A 16,301-nucleotide genomic window follows, 5' to 3' on the forward strand; every position below is an offset into this window, starting at 1 on the left:
AAAAAAAAAAAAAAAAAAAAAAAAAAAAAAATCAGAAAAATAAATAAATAAAAAATAAAAAATCCCCAATTCAAACCAATGCAAAATTACTTCATCGGACAGAGCGTCTCAAGAGATATCATCATCATCATCATTAATATACTATTTTCACATCACGTCATACTAATCTACTAGTAGTTTTCCTAGTACGCTAATACTTTTGAATACATTCATGTAGTTCGTTTCACCGGTCCCCAAAGCAGTCCATCCTCTCCCCCAATAACGGGAAAGAAACTTCTCATAACTCTGTAAAGTGTAGGGTCTAAAAACGGAGAAGACCTGTCCACCATGCAGGAGAAGAATGTAGAACGAAGAAGGCCAACAGACAGCGCAGCGCAGCCCACATTATTGTCCTGTCTATGTGGGCCAGCTTACATAGGGAAAGAGGGGGGTCTGAGCGGACTATAGTCATCATTCGATAAGGCAAACGAAACAGATCACATGTCGGGGGAAGGGACGCGGTGTGGTCTGGGTCTGGAATTGCATTTTTTTCTCTCGCTCACATGACGGTGCATGTAGCACGGATCTTGGCTCTTCTTGAGACTTTTGTGGGATGGGGTGGTGTGATTGGTTGATTTCAAGCCCAGTCAGGCCCAGAGAAAAGGAAGGCCCGTTGGCAATTTGTTTTCTCTTCGAGCTAAAGAGTGTGCGTGTGAGTGTGCATGGACACCGCATCAGCCAACGAGCACCTTTCTCAAGGTTACGCAGAGCATCAGCACGCAGGACTCAGTGACTGGAATCAGGGAGAGAGGGAGGAGGGTGGGTTTATTGATTGCTGGGCTGCACACGAAAGGGGCATCGCGTCCCCTCTGGGAGATTGTTTTGCTTGGAACTGGGGCAATGATTGGCGCAACGTCCGTGAATTTCTCCGGCGCCGCTGCGACCGGCGCAATGGTCGGGTGGACGAATCGGGCGGCCCGGTCGGTGGTAGCCCGCAATCTAGTGGCTGGGTGCAGTGCAGATGCTGCGGTGCTCCGCAGGTGCGTAGTCGACTGTGTTCTGTGTCATTCGGCTCATACTGCTGTGGAGGATAGACGGGTAACCGTCGGGATAGAGATGAATGCATTCCGTGCGAAGAGATAGTCTCCGGTGTCCTGCGTCATCTGGTGGTTGCTATTGCTGTTGGGCTCAGGCTTGCGCGCGGTGGGTGGTGCTCGGATGGTGAATCCACCTTCGGGGTCCACGGGGAGCCAGTTGGCTGTGAAACGGGTACTTCCATCCGGCATTTCCAGCGGGGTAAGCCCGTTTTCCTCCAAGTCCAGGGTGAAGCTAATTTCCCTGGACTGGCTTTTGCTATTTCCTTCTGCGTTGCTGATAGTGGGCAGTGGGTCGCCAAACGAAGGTTGAACCAGTCCATCGTCGAGCGCGTGATGCAGTGAGACTGGGTCGGGGAAGCCAATATCGGGTAGTCCATAGAATTGGACCGGTTCGCCTTGATTGTATTCCCGGTCCCATTCCCCCTCACTGCCACTGTATGACTGTTGGCTCTTTCCCGGTGAGCTGCAGGGGTCATCGAGAAGGGGCGACTGGACGAAGTGCAATCGCGAGCTAGGGCTGTCCTGTGATGCTCGCGGAGAAGGTGTACTTGCAGGAATATTCATGTAGAGCGCGCGTTCAGTTGCTAGTTGGGATGCCGAGCGGAGCAAATCGTCTAGAGAAAAATCGGAGTTGGTGGGCTTGGTATCGGGGGCGGTGTTGAACGAGGATTCTCCGAATCTAGTGCAGCAGCCATTGTCAGCTGGAAGGTCCTAGAATCCTTTGATCATGCCATGATCATGCCGCACACTGGAGGACATACATTGAAGATATTTTGTCCGCCAATTGAGGCACATTCAGAGAATTAGCAACACCCATCGGTTGCGAGGGATGGTAGAGCCCCGAGCCCGTTTCGCCTGTCGCTAAGTCAAATTCTGAGCAAAGCTCCGGGCTCAGTAATTGTGAAGATGACAGATCAAATCCGTTGAGACTCAGATGGCTTCCGTATAACTCCTCATCCGTGAAGTTAGACTCCAGGCCGAGCATCTGAGTGTCGGACGGGCCCATGGAAGTCCATTTCTCGAATTCTTGAGGATGGCTCGTATGCAGCATTGTGGCGAGGTCTTGCGTGGTGATTCAGCTAGTCGAGCGATGGAGATTGTAATGTTATACTGATTTGCATAGATCGTAGAAAGCACTACAGCATAACATTCAATGATGAGGAGTGCTGCCTCTGGAGACTTTGTACGGTTGATTGAACTATGGCATGCGCAACGAAGGCCTCGTCGAGAAGCCGCGCACGACGGCGATTGATGCTTATAAGACATACTCCGCAGGTCAATGCAGCAGAGGGGCGTGCTAAATGAATCTTGAAATTGGGTTCGTCATTGTCACTGTTGCTTGAGGAAGTGGGCGACCACGGCCGCAATGGGGTCGGTAAAATACAAACTGGAGCAATCGGACATTGGTGGAGCTTGGATACATTAGAACACTCAAGGGGAAGCTCAATGATTTGACGGACCAGGAACCATCTGATCTTCACGGGGCCATGTGGTGTCGCTGAACCTTGCATACCCCATATTCTGGACTGGCAATTAACCGAGCACCCTCCCCGGCCTGCCGAACTACGGGAATTAAAGGCTGTCAAAGCTGAGCGCCTGTTGGTTCGATTCCCAATGCAATGGTTTTTCTCCCCGCAACGGCTTCGGTTTTTTGGAATTTAACCGAGAGGCCCAGGTTCGGACCGAGTGAGCACGGCCCGTTCGTTAAATCTGGGGTAAGAGGAAGGGGCCGCCAACAACCCTGGTCCTTGCAGCAAGTGCAGAATCATGCGATGCTCGACATTAGCGACCGGGTTTATACCTGAAGCGATGTTTGCTATGTTGAGAGAAAGGGACATGACGTTCGGGAAGTAGTGTCCAGAAAAAGAAAAACCGCTTAATAGTTTAAAACCAACGAGCCAGAACAAACAAACCACAAGACACCAAAAGCAGCATAAATGCTCGTATATGTACAGGGTAACATCGAAGTGCAGTATCCAAGAAAGATGGATAATAAATACTACGAGGTACTTCGGAATAATAGAAACAGCCGCTGTGATCAATGACCAATGCCGGGGTAAGGTCCGGCAGATGCAGGCACGGGGAAGTTAGCCAAAGAGGCGATCTGGAGCGAGCCCATTTCAGGCAAGGTAATCAACCGAGAGGGAGGGGATACTGTGCCTGCATATTCCAGTCTCTGCGACTGGCCTAGAACCGAGCATGCCCTGGCGGGAGATGATTTAAGCTCTCTCCAGCCGATGGCCTGCGGATGCGGAGCCGATGCAACCGTGCGCTGAAATGGGCATCGGCGCTGTGAGAAACTCTAATTCTAAAGAGCCAACCCAGTGCCCTTCCGGGTCCACCGGTAGAGTGCTAAGACGGCCTTGCGACGATGCCGGATCTCGCTGTGATTGACAGGGCGCCCACGCGCCTGCGCAACGGCGCTCCGCATGACCTGTCGGAAATTTCGTTGGTATTCAGTGTTCAACGTCACCACACAGGACTCGGTCGCTCGGATCATCACCTCGCACGCATTTAAAATACCCTCCCCGGCTTCTTTCTGCAGCCGCTCCACAATCAGCAAGAGAAGAAAGCTGCCTTGAAGTAATTGAATGCCGAAGAAATACGGCATAAAACTGATGTCGGGATCGTAACGTAGGATATGGTCCACCGAGTCTGCCGCATCAAGGGCGTGGGAGATGGTCGAGGCGAACGCGGGCGATGAAGTCCAGAAGTCCTTATCTTCGATCAACGACACAGGATCCCATTTCCCGACAAGAAGAATATGTAGCACATGCACGAGGTAAGATGCATACGAAATGACCGTCTGAGTATGCCATGAATAAGCCTGGGCAAGTGAGGGTTCGACTGGTTGTTGATCGGGTTTAGGGGGAAAGGCACTGGATAAGGGCGCACCTGGATCCGACGCAGTGGCAGCAAACGTTGTGAGACTAGCCTTGTAGAGCTCAAGCTGGCGCAGCACTTCACCGACGTGCGCATCCCAGGCGTCCTTTCCATTCAAGCGTGCTCCAAGCATCGGATGGTTACGAGCTTGGTTCAAGTCGATTAGTTCGCCAGTAATGGTCATGAGAGGCAGGAAGAAGCCGAAGATAGAGTGATCATGGCAAATAAAATTGGGGAAAACACGGCGTTTGTTCTTCTCGCCTGACAGCGGGCACTGTGGTCCATCCGGTTTGGGACTATTGCTGTGGATGTTCCCAGACTGCCATGACCCTTCGTCCAGCGGCAATAAAAGATCCTCGCTTTCAGCGTCGAGTAGAGCAAGGGGGCGATTGTAGCAGAGAGCGAGGTGACGGTCCATGATGTAGAGAAGCCACCATGTCCGACGACGCTCTTCACGGTGCTCTTCGGTAATAGCGCCACGCAATTCGTGGCCACGGTCGCATACGCAATTCAAGCTTGGCCGAGCAGGGTTTGAATAATCGAAAAAGGGGCCCGTGTCAACGCCACTCCATCCCGCAAGTGAATAATCAAATGATGGGCTCGAGCCCTCTGGGTGATTCTCCTCACTAGGCATCACCTCGATCTCCTGATTGAGCTTCAGTTCCCGTGCCAGAGTAAAGGCGGCATGCCACCTAAGATTGGTTAGCTTCCTTGCTCGCTTCGGGTTACTTGAATAAAACGAACCATCGCATGCTGGCGGCCTTTTGTTCGCTTGAAGAGATAATGGATGCCACGTGGATGTATGTGATGACATCGTCCAATGATCCTGCAGGGCCGACCAGCCCCCGATCATCACCGCCGGCTTCAAATGGGTGGTGCACCGTTGTAGGGGGACAGTCCTGACCGACCGCAGCATGAAGTGGGTCGCTCGCCGCGGCGCCTTCTTGCTCTTTGAATGACACGTGAACCAACGGTCGCAAAAGCCGTAACGTTAGAGCACACAGGAATTGACATATCTTCTTTCTCTGGGGAGGAGATATCGGCAAAGCAAATGCACGGTCATCTAACGCTGCCACCCAAAGCATGCTGGCCAGAAGTGCAGGGCTGCTAGGCCGAGGAGCTTCCCGGCTCAGAAATGACGCCTTTCGTAGAACATAGCAATGAATGTGATGACACACGGGATGCATATGCGTGGAGAATGCGCTTGTGAAGTACAGGTCGAGAAGATCGTATACAAGCTTTCGAGGCAAGCTCGACTCCAAATATGGCATTACTGGCTGGAGTACTGGATATTTTAGGATCGTTGCAGACGGTGCTGGTGTCTGTCCAAGGCCTGTTATCTTGGAACCTTGAGATGCTGGGTCACTGTAACCGGCCAAGTCAACCCCATTCCAGATATCGAAGATTCGAGGGAAAGGGCCTTCCCCAGGGCCGATGCCTGCCAAGGGCTCATAGGAACCTGGAGAGACATGCGTGCCTGCGAGCCATTCCTCTGTCGCATTAACTGTATGCCCTGACTTCCTGGGAGGAAGTGATACATCCGCCTGAGAGCGCCGCTCGTCGATACTCGGGGCTGACACTGTCCCATCATTTGTCGCTGGCGATCTATGGTGAAATGTTGAAGAGGGAGAGCCATTTGGAACCGGACCAGATCCTGCTTCCGCAGGTGCCGGTGCTGAGGCTTGAGACTCCACAGGTTTGGTCGGCTTTTCAGTGGCAGCATTTGTCTCTACCAGTCGGGACCGCGCAATGCGTCCTCTCTTTCGTCGTTCGCGAGTGAACTCGCATCGGATTTCACTGCGAAGGCAGCGCGAGCAGGGAAAAGCTCGATCGCACCGCACGCGCCGCGAATGGCAGGAGTCACAAGCTATCCGATTCCTTCTCCAGCGACGTTTTGTTGAGGCTCCGCCGGTTGGTTCTTCGGTGGCTGCTGGAACACTGGATGCCTGGGCGTCCCCCGACTGGGCAGAATCCATTTCAGGCCGACATTGGCGATTCCAGAGGTATATGAGGGTATGCAAAAGAATCGCAGTCTGGAAAATTGGGGTTGAGAAGTCAGCAACCGGCCAAGACAAAAGGAGCGAAAGAACCGGCCGGTCCTTAGTCCTTACGAGGCAAATACAAGCGGGGAAAGAGACCGAGGCAGCTGTTGATGAGTAACTGGCTCGAGATACGTACCCACGACGACAGCTAAGCCTTCTGGGATGCGCCGTTGACAAGACGCAATGCGGATAGAAACCCGTCGAGCAGAGGAGAGGACTTTTCCATGGAGGAGGAAGGGAGCTGAGTGGCAGAGCGCAAAACAGGCCGGGCAGAGCAGAAGCGATCCATCGCGGGGAAACCGTCGGGGCTGGACTCCGCACGCGCTAAAAAAGGGCCCTATTCCAGAGCCGGGCCACACATGGGGAGCTCTCCAGGGTTCACAGCCCTGGTGGCAAACTCTGGTTTGTCACTAACAGGCCGCGGTGGGGTGTGCCTAAACGTTTCACAGGAGATTGAATTAGGAGCACCTCTAGTACTCTGGTTTTGGGATGGTCGCTATGAGGTCGCTTCCTTGCGAAATCAAATGCCAATGGTCGGACAGCTGGCACGTTGCCAAGGCTAGTACCAAACTGATAATATATTGCTCCCGCTGTTGCCAACAAAATCCACCACAGAACTTGCGGACCGTCCGGTGTAGCCGAAGTCAGCACAGACTTCAATTGAAGTTGAATGCGGCAGTCTAATGGCTAGCATCGTACCATCGAGTCAGTAGTATAGGCGACTAGGTTCCTGCAGCTGCATCCGCATCTGCATGTGTACCCCAGCTGTGTGACCTCTAGTAATCCGCGTCTCGGAGATCGGCCTCGCCCACTGCCTGTTCGGTAGGTGAAAAGTGAGACATTGTAGCAGATACGATGGGAACTCGTCGTCATCAACAAACTTAATCTTTCTCACTGCCACTGCTCTTTCAACGGTCAGCCGGATCTTGTAATATATTTAGTACGCCGTAAGTGATTGATCTATCTGACCGGTGCCCGCAGTGGGAAAGGCTTGTAGAAACCATATCCAATATGTTAACCAGGACCTGGTCGACCGAGGGATGTGGCAGTCAAGAGTAACCCGAGGAAGCATGCCGGGAGTAACTCAAGAGATGGGGAAGACGAACTTTTGGTTGATGCGGACAAACAAGACAAAGGACGTGACTCGATCACCTGATCTCCTAAAACAATGGATTTTTCGAAGAAGGCGCGGTCCATGTCTTCTCCAACCGCTGGCTGTCTAGGATCTAGCGTTAGCTCCAAGTAGACACGCAATCCGATGCTCCTACTTTGCTGGGCTCTAACCAAATCCAATCAAGCCCGATAATCGCAGTGAGCGATAGTAAGAAACTATTATGAGTTCTTGCAGGGTCGATCATTTGCTCGAAATGTACAGGACTCACGGGCAATAATTGAATGCTGGTAAGATTATTCTCCTCCTGGGAAGAAGGATGTCTGCCATACTCCTCACGCTCCTTATCCGGCTTGGAGAAGACTGATGATGACGACTATATTTATGAAGAAAATACCGGAAAGCTTTCCTAGTATATTGACTAATTTTGGAGCTTGTGATAAGCAAAAGCTGAGCTATACTGTCGATTTACAGAAGACATGGTTATATTATTATAGATCAGGCTCAACAAGCCCCCGTAGGATTCGAGACCAATTACTATTGGCTCACCAGTACGCTCCAGAGTAAATTTAGGCGCCCCCCCGGCTTGCACACCATGAACAGGCCGTCAGCGGCCCTGGGCAACCTTCTTATAATTCTCTAACGCACGATCTCGACTCTGAGAATGATCCACTATCGGCCTTGGGTAACCATTCCTCTCAGCAATATCCCCAGCTCCTCGGCCATATGGGTCATGAACCGCCGCGCCCTCAATCGCCCGTAGTTCCGGCACCCAGTGACGAATGTACTCGCCTTCTGGATCAAACCGCTCACTCTGGCGTAGAGGATTGAAGATCCGAAAATATGGCTGGGGATCAACCCCAGTACTAGAACCGAATCCCCAGCCGCCGTGGTTCGAGGCGAAGTCGCCGTCTATCAGGTGTTCCATGAAATATCGTTCCCCTGCGCGCCAATCTATCAGTAGGTCTTTCGAAAGAAATGATGAAACGACCATGCGCGTGCGATTATGCATCCAGGCGGCGTGGTTCATTTGGCGCATGGCGGCGTCAACGATCGGATAGCCAGTTTTGCCCTCGCACCAGGCATTGAAGTGATCTTTGTCATACGACCACGCTAGATTTGTGAACTCGGGTTTGAAGCACTTGTTCATACTGTAAGATGATCGTGGTCAGTGTGGATACATATAATTAGCAAATATGGAGAAAACACACCATATGAATGGCCAATGTACCAGGACATGCTTATAGAAATCTCGCCAAGCGACCTCGCTAATCCACGATGCATATCCAGTATGGTTCGCATTCAGTTGGCCTTTGTTCTTTTTGCGTGCCTCAAAAACAGCTGTTCGTGCACTAAGTGCCCCAGACGCGAAATAGGGGCTTAGCACGGATGTATTCCGCCCCGCGAGTGAGTTTCGCAAATCATCATAGTCGTGTGCCTTCTCCTCCAGAAACGCCTCCAGCCTACGGAGTGCTTCATGCTCGCCCTCCGGGTACAGCTCCCTGAATCTTGTCTTTTGTTCCTCAGTAAGACGCTTGTTCTCCGGTGCAACGGGTACCTCGCAGTCAAAGAGGGTCTTGAAGTGCTTGCGTGCATCGCCGGGGTTCGAACCTGGCTCATCCGCGACCTCAAGGTATTCTGGATTCTCATTGAGGAAGGCACACCAGGAGCGAAACCACGGGCTATAAACTGCATACTGTTTCCCCTGTTGGCTGACTAGCTTGCCGGGAGTGACAACGCATGTATCATGTGCTGCTTCAAATCGTATGTCGTTTCTTGCGCACAGTCGTACTAAATTCGCCTCACGGCGCAATTCATCGACTTCATACTCCAGGTTTGCAAAGAGGTGACCCGCACCCCATTCCTGGCATAAATCTATAATCCTTTGAGGAATGTCCTTCCTCGCTTCCTGCGTCTCCATATACAAAGGAATATCCAGCTCATTCAAGTCTCGTCGCAACAATTCTAGTGTTCGTAACGTCAGATCCACACGAGGAGCGCTCGACAAATGAGCTGTCAGGTCTTCCGGAGAGAGAATATACAAGCCGATCAGAGGCAGGTTGTGTTCTCGCGCAACCTGATATGCCATTTGTAGGCCGCGATTGTCATGTAGTCGAAGATCTGTTTTGAACCAGTGAACGACGGCTGCCTTGGGCTCAATTTTCTGACGTTCATCGAACGTGTCTTCGTACGCCATCTGTAGGGATTCGATGGGTCGTTCCAGCGTTCCGTTATTGTAAGCCTCGCACCGCTCGTTGCACATCTCAGGGGGATAGAAGTCACGCAGGACAATGCCAAAGTCTTCTGTATCTTTGGCATGGGGATGTGGACGCGTAAGATCGGGCTTTCCGCGTTTATTGGTGTCTGATGAGGCACCATTAATGGCGGAAATGCTCGATGACTTGCGCTTTTTTGGTGGCATGTCGCGAATGGGCGCTATGAAGGCGCGTTGCAGAGATATTGTCCTGCAGGTGAGAACTTGTTGGGTATTGAAAAGTGGCCGGACGCGCAGACCCCGGAGAACCATACCGCGATTGATTTTTCGAAGGGCAATGGGAAAGGCTGGGTTTCGTTGAGCTCTGGGGTCAGATCGATCGAGGATCTGGACCGCGCCAGGGACGCTGACGTCAATACCCGGGAGGTTATCTCAGCGAAACAACATCCCTGCGCTGGGACCTGTTCTAGGTGTTGCTGACTGTGCTTTAAACAATATAGGCTACCTTCTACATGTTCTTGCAAGAAGCCTGTTAGATTTGGACTTTGACCGATAGAGTCCTTGCGCGACATGGCGCATTCAATTGCCGATTATAATGTTCCTAGACAGAGGCAGTCATGCACTAGGCTGCGCGTTCAACATCTCAATTAGGCAAATAAGCAGGTGGCCGCACGTTCGTGTATCATTCATCTTTCAACAGGACATGGGTGGATCCGCAAAAGGTGGTTTGGCTGTTCACTATAGTGAGCAAGTCGTCGGTAGTTCGTCTGGAAAGGCGGGTGTTTGTACCCGGGACAGAAGCCGAGTCATTGCCCAATTCCAAGCTATGATAACGATTCTCATACTAGGTTAAGCAGTATCTCTGTATAGAAGGAGATATTGTACCATTTCTTAAGGGACCTCTGCGACTAAGGGGCTCAAGGTCCATATAAAGGGATGCAAGCATTGGGTACAACTTGACCTCTAAGGTAATTGGTAGGTTCGCATTTTGATGAAATTAGTATGTGTATGTGAAACTCATAATCTTGCATTTGGTGTCTATAGCAGTTCATAGACGGGGTGTTGGGTTCGAGTAGTATTCCCTGCCGATACAAGGGCATCTCGAGGAGAATGCACAAATATGAACGGTTCAAGTGTAGGAAAGGCTTCCCCATTGACAACTAAGAAGCTTCACTCCGCAAGAAAAGCGAAAATGGCATTGAATAGTGCCATGTGTCATATGTAACTTGATAGATAGTATTGGGAGAGGAACCGAAGTATACGGAGGACATTTGCGATTTGTGGGAACTACCCGAAGAGGCAGGAGAAGAAGGCAAGTGTGGTGATTGGTGCCTGAGGCCACCAGACAGGAGGTGTTGTGACTTTTTGACTTTCCGTGAGTTTCCCCCGCCAAGCACGGCAGAATGAAGAATTTATCCCAACAGCGGATGACTCCTTTTTGAACAGCAGTCAACAAGTCAATGGTGATGATGTTTTAACTTATTAAACTAGTGCAATTTTGCACCATTCTCTATTGTGACATCCACTGTACGATCTAATACAAATAGATGTCTTGATTGTGCTGCCCTTGATGCACGCCCTGCCAATGGCAAGACGGTTTGGAATCTGATGGAAAGAGGCTGAATGAGGGTGACTCTAAGCTATCCCCCCCCCAAAGCGGACCACGTCAACCAAATTCAAAAAGCATCCGTGGCATCTTCTTGCCTTGCACTTTCTACTCCACCGCTGGTGTGTGACAAGCCAGTGAATACACATCACTGTATAGCCAGCAGCTGCGTTATTTGCATTCGGCCCAGTATTTGTCTTGCTTGCACTTGTCCCTGTGACTACTAGCACGTAGATGGCTGCGCTATTCCTCTTCTGCTCGGGCCTGTTCTGGCTTTAACTCCGATCATTATCTCCGAATACCCAGTTGTTATCTCCGAAGGATATCATTCACAGCAGTCATACCTGTCATGTCAATGTTCAGGTCCCCTGGAGAGGTATCATCCTCAGAGTCGTCTTCGGACGCGTCATCGGACGAAAGTCAACATGATGTCTCTACGGAAGACTGCGTTCCCGCCCAAGGTACACAGCAGAGTAAGGAAAATGGCATTGATGAATCTCGCCTCCTGCAGGACAATGCCCATCGAGACTATGAGGCTGATTCCGGCAAGGTGCTGGAGGGTGATACAAAGGGCCATTCAAACATGATGACGGCTGCCCTTCTCGAATTCTACTGTCTTAGTCGGGCGGCAGACATCTTAAACAAACAAGCGGGCGCCAATGGACAGTACACGCGTGACTCGCCTGAAGTGCGATATCTCGGGAACCAGTTGTACACCCACAAGTCTGCATTTCTGTCCTCAGTAGGTGCGGTGTCTCAGGGTATTGAAGGAGATGAATGGGGGGCAACAAGACAGTATTATCGCGACAACCTTGATATGTTGGGCATGTCTATGCTAGACAAACTCAAACTCGACGACGTCGGTGGACAGCCATCTGGAATCATAGCAGCAAACGATGCAGGTCCGGGCTTAGAGCAAAGCAAATCTCTTCAGCTGTGGTCGACCAATCCAGGTTTGAACATGATGCACCCCGGATCTAGTGGTGTTGGACTGCCAGCCGGCCAGAAGCAATTAATTGGCCATGAAAACGTCCCTGCCTCACGAAACTTTCCATTCGACCTTACAGCTTTGCTTAATCCGTCAACACAATTTCCAGGAAGCTCGACAGTTGGCTTGCCTCTGCTTCAGCCCAAACCACAACCGCCAAGCAGTCATTTGTCACGTTACACTATGGAGTTTTCTGAGGTCAAAGTTCTGGGCCGTGGCTCCTTTGGCGAAGTATACCACGTCAAAAACCACATAGACGACCAGGACTACGCAATCAAAAAGATTCCTCTCAGCCAGCGACGACTTCAGCAGCTACAATGTGGCAGTCAGAATCAGCTGGAAAAAATCATGAAGGAGATAAGAACACTCGCTCGACTCGAGCATACCAATGTCGTTCGATATTATGGCGCCTGGGTGGAACGATCTCCCATTTCCGGTTACGCTACTTCGCTGCACGAGCAATCTGAAGACATCAACTCTGCGCAGATGCAAAGCCGCACTTATAGCATGGGAATGACAGACAGTAAAAGCTTCGGGATCGTTTTCGAACGGTCAGAGACTTCGGATGTATCACAGCATTCATTACAATTGGGTCCTGAGTCAAAGGGCTCCAGTGCATATCATCGCCGTCAGAGCCACTCCAGTGTGGGCACCCACACATCAAAGGCATCCACTGCACATGGCATGGGGGAAGATGATGAGGTAGAGACCATCCCGCGCAACTTCAGCCTCGCCTCGCAAGACCCGCTGTCTACCTTTGGTGGCACCGATGATGATATTTTCACGGATGGCCTCAGCGAAGATCCATCCAGGCTACAAATTCAGCGCCGATACCGAAGCGCTGCTCAACTGCCCGCTGTTGTTCTGCATATACAAATGTCGTTACACCCGATCTCGCTGAGCTCTTACCTCAACTCACAACCAAGCGCAAACACGGAGCACGACAAAACGCTCCCACGGCGCCACTGCTATCACCTGGTGCCTTCTCTAAAGCTAATGCTGGACATAATCTCCGGCGTTGATTATCTGCATTCCAAGGACATTGTGCACCGCGATCTGAAGCCCGCTAATATCTTCCTTTGTGCCCCAGAAAAGAAGCAATTGGATGGATGTTCTCCCTGTGCAAGCGCGCACGGACCGATTTATAGATACTGCCATCCTCGTATCGGTGATTTCGGTCTTGTCGCAGACATTTCGCACATCAACGACTGCCCTCCAGAGGGTTCTTCGACACAGCCACAAGACGCAGAGATCTACACCGTCGTTGGAACTGAATTCTACCGCCCACCTTTCCACGCCAGCAAGGCAGAAATGACAGAACGCCCACGCCAGCATGGCAAACCAGCATCCCTATACGTCATTGACGAGACCCTCGACGTATTCGCGTTGGGTGTTATTTTGTTTGAACTGGTTTATCCACTCAATACCAAGATGGAGCGCCAGCTCGTTCTCACCGGGCTCACCCGAGGACCACCTGGGCGAACTTCAACCGGACCTATATTTCCCGAAGACTTCTCACACAAACTTCATATGGGCTCCATGACCCTTGCTGGTGGAACGTCAGTAGCTGAATATGTAAAGACGTGCATAAAGGGCATGCTAGAGCCAGATCCGCAACAGCGCTGGCGCTCCCCGCAGATCAAGAAGTATTTGGAGGAGCTTCTTTCCCAGGTGCAGGGCCTAAGCTAGACTAGTGGTCTGTAGCATGACCTCCGAGGGTTGGAATGTGCTTGACGGTAGAGAAGTGATCGATGGATCAATTAGTTGGGGTTGGCGACGTGCACATGGTCAAGAACATACTGGAGATCTGGAAACGGGAGTCGATTAGCGTGGGCAAGGAAAAGGGATCATGTAAATTATCTAGAGGTAAGCATAGCGATGTGCCGAATTAGATTGATAGCATTTCCCTGCATGTTGTAACACAGACTATTGAATGTTGTGAGACTATTCCGTACAACGTAGAAAGCGGCGAACTCCCCGACCGCCACAACCAGCAGGGCCTCGGCGATGCTCCGACCAGCCCGAGCCCCTTCTCCACCACCGCCATTTTGCGGGGGTGCAAACCGAGCAGTTACATCTCTTCAATTCATGACTGTGTGGCTACTGCGTCACCCCGCAACGATGATATGCCGAAGCACGCGGGCGATCAGTTCCCCGACCGCGGGCGCTTTCCGTCCATACAACGGCGGTATATATCTCAGCCAAATCCATATCTTCGCCCATTCAATCCCTTGCGTGTATCTTCCTTGTGCAGGACCTTCTACTCTAGGCATTTCCAATTTCCATTGACCGCCATTGTTTAAGTGGTGAAACATAGCACAATATCGGCTCAACTGCAGGCTTCCATAGCATCCTACTACCTCCATCGGACAAGATGGCGAGGGAGAGGCAGTTGTCTGCACAGCAGATTTCTGAGCACAAGACGCCCGACGACTGCTGGATTGTGGTAGACAACCAGGTGTGGGATGTGACGGATTTCTTGGAAGAGCATCCGGGAGGATCGTCAAGTAAGATCCCAGCGTCAAGGTTTACGACAACTAGAAATCGAGACTGACACGTCAACTCAAGTTATCCTGAAGTACGCCGGACGCGATGCCACCAAAGCATACTCTGAAGTTCATGCTCCCAGTGTCATCAAGTCACACCTATCACCAGAGCGAAATATGGGAGTGCTGGATGTAGCGACAATTAATGAGGACTGGTTGAAGCAACCGCCCACTCAGAACCCGCCCTTGCTTCTGGAGAATGAAAAGCCACCGCTAGATACCTTGATCAATTCCCACGACTTCGAATTGGTAGCATCAAAAACTGCCAGTAAGAAAACATGGGCGTTCTATTCCAGTGCTTCAACAGACCTGATTACGAGGGATGCGAACAAGCTGTGCTTTGATCGTATATGGCTCCGACCGAGAATCCTAAAGAATGTGCGATCAGTCGACACGAAGACCAAGCTGCTTGGCGTCAATACCGAGCTTCCGCTCTTCGTTAGCCCAGCAGCAATGGCGAAGCTCATCCATCCAGACGGCGAGTTGGGAATTGCTAAAGCTTGTGAGAACAAAGGCATTTTCCAAGGGGTATGCTCGTACCTCTTCACCTGAATATTGCCATCATTGCTTTTTCATACTGAACTCCCATATAGGTCTCCAATAATTCCTCCTATCCCCTCGATGAGCTGCGCAGTGCTGCACCATCGGTAAATATGTTCTTTCAGCTATACGTGAACCGCGATCGTGCAAAGTCCGCTGCTCTCCTTCGCCAATGCTCCGCCAATCCCAACGTCAAAGGTATCTTCATCACGGTGGATGCCGCCTGGCCTGGGAAGCGGGAAGCAGATGAGCGTGTAAAAGCCGACGAAACACTATCGGTCCCAATGGCGCCATCCAAAGCAAAGAATGACAAGAAAGGTGGCGGTCTGGGACGAGTAATGGCAGGATTCATTGATGCCGGACTGACCTGGGAGGATATGGCGTGGGTGCGACAGCATACACATTTGCCCGTATGCCTGAAAGGTGTGATGTCCGCTGATGATGCGATCCTTGCCATGGAAGCCGGGCTCGACGGCATCCTGTTGAGCAACCATGGCGGGCGGAATCTCGATACCAGCCCACCTTCCATTGTCACTCTATTGGAGCTACACAAGCGGTGCCCGGAGATTTTCGATCGGATGGAGATTTACGTCGATGGTGGTATTCGGCGGGGAACAGACATTCTCAAAGCAGTGTGTCTGGGCGCAACAGCGGTTGGAATGGGACGCAGCATGCTGTTTGCAACTAACTATGGACAGGAGGGTGTAGAACATTTGATTGACAGTAAGTGTGCTCTTTATCCAGCTTCCTTTCCCTACACTTGGCCAATTTCTGCTTGCTAAAAACTCCCACCACCAGTCATGAGAGACGAGCTCGAGACAGCCATGCGCAATGTAGGAATTACTAGCCTCGACGAGGCTGGTCCCCACCTAGTCAACACAGGTGATATAGATCACCTGGTCCCCAACTCAGCCACCCATCCCTACGCACGAATGGTAGCTAAAGGACGACGTCCCACTGGACCGAAGCTATGATATGAATGATGAGAGTTAGCTATAAGGTCTTAGACAGTTTGGTAAATACAGAAACGCATCCTCACCGCTTAGATAGTCGCAAAATATCCCCATCTTAAGCCGCGGACGTGAGGATCTCTGATTGGGTAGACTCAAGACTCCTTGAGCACCATTCTGCGTATCACTACGAAACAAGCTAAACAATTGCATGGATTCAAGTGGTACTGACATAGAAGGGCTAAGTTCATTGCCAGTAGTACCTGAAATGTCGGCAATTAAACAAGTTGAGGGATGAAGTCAAATCCTTAGAAGGAACCGCTTATACCTAGCAAGCACCGTTT

At 51.1% G+C, this 16,301-nt stretch overlaps 5 protein-coding genes across 5 annotated transcripts; 2 read left to right on the top strand and 3 right to left on the bottom strand.

Annotated features, from left to right (window-relative positions):
- Positions 1-616: 616 nt before the first annotated feature.
- Positions 617-2,127, bottom strand: BO87DRAFT_396682 (uncharacterized protein; the record flags this gene model as incomplete). The annotated part of the gene is made up of 4 exons (XM_025625259.1): positions 617-676; positions 828-1,031; positions 1,083-1,755; positions 1,838-2,127. 4 exons carry the CDS (start codon positions 2,125-2,127, stop codon positions 617-619), a joined length of 1,227 nt encoding a protein of 408 aa, XP_025479868.1.
- A 1,257-nt stretch (positions 2,128-3,384) lies between these two features.
- BO87DRAFT_307968 (C6 transcription factor) lies at positions 3,385-5,935 on the bottom strand (the record flags this gene model as incomplete). Its single annotated transcript, XM_025619417.1, has 2 exons — positions 3,385-4,651; positions 4,704-5,935. 2 exons carry the CDS (start codon positions 5,933-5,935, stop codon positions 3,385-3,387), a joined length of 2,499 nt encoding a protein of 832 aa, XP_025479869.1.
- A 1,591-nt stretch (positions 5,936-7,526) lies between these two features.
- BO87DRAFT_415699 (deoxyribodipyrimidine photo-lyase PHR1) lies at positions 7,527-9,656 on the bottom strand. The gene is made up of 2 exons (XM_025626707.1): positions 8,324-9,656; positions 7,527-8,263 (listed from the first exon to the last, which is right to left on the bottom strand). Exons 1-2 carry the CDS (start codon positions 9,637-9,639, stop codon positions 7,720-7,722), a joined length of 1,860 nt encoding a protein of 619 aa, XP_025479870.1. The 5' UTR covers positions 9,640-9,656; the 3' UTR covers positions 7,527-7,719.
- A 1,626-nt stretch (positions 9,657-11,282) lies between these two features.
- Positions 11,283-13,610, top strand: BO87DRAFT_386391 (putative protein kinase; the record flags this gene model as incomplete). The annotated part of the gene is made up of 1 exon (XM_025624759.1): positions 11,283-13,610. One exon carries the CDS (start codon positions 11,283-11,285, stop codon positions 13,608-13,610), a length of 2,328 nt encoding a protein of 775 aa, XP_025479871.1.
- A 331-nt stretch (positions 13,611-13,941) lies between these two features.
- Positions 13,942-16,249, top strand: BO87DRAFT_376298 (FMN-dependent alpha-hydroxy acid dehydrogenase). The gene is made up of 4 exons (XM_025623261.1): positions 13,942-14,428; positions 14,490-14,995; positions 15,061-15,730; positions 15,806-16,249. Exons 1-4 carry the CDS (start codon positions 14,296-14,298, stop codon positions 15,979-15,981), a joined length of 1,485 nt encoding a protein of 494 aa, XP_025479872.1. The 5' UTR covers positions 13,942-14,295; the 3' UTR covers positions 15,982-16,249.
- The last annotated feature ends 52 nt before the right edge of the window (positions 16,250-16,301 follow it).

The sequence above is a fragment of the Aspergillus neoniger genome (genome assembly GCF_003184625.1).
Source record: "Aspergillus neoniger CBS 115656 unplaced genomic scaffold BO87scaffold_15, whole genome shotgun sequence".
Taxonomy (NCBI): Eukaryota; Fungi; Ascomycota; class Eurotiomycetes; order Eurotiales; family Aspergillaceae; genus Aspergillus; species Aspergillus neoniger.

Coding starts and splice junctions, on each gene's coding strand:
- BO87DRAFT_376298 (XM_025623261.1), top strand. CDS start 14,296: ATGGCGAGGGAGAGGCAGTTGTCTGCACAGCAGATTTCTGAGCACAAG. Junction 14,429..14,489: donor GCATCCGGGAGGATCGTCAA/GTAAGATCCCAG, acceptor CGTCAACTCAAG/TTATCCTGAAGTACGCCGGA. Junction 14,996..15,060: donor ACAAAGGCATTTTCCAAGGG/GTATGCTCGTAC, acceptor ACTCCCATATAG/GTCTCCAATAATTCCTCCTA.
- BO87DRAFT_415699 (XM_025626707.1), bottom strand. CDS start 9,639: ATGGTTCTCCGGGGTCTGCGCGTCCGGCCACTTTTCAATACCCAACAA. Junction 8,264..8,323: donor GTACATTGGCCATTCATATG/GTGTGTTTTCTC, acceptor ATCATCTTACAG/TATGAACAAGTGCTTCAAAC.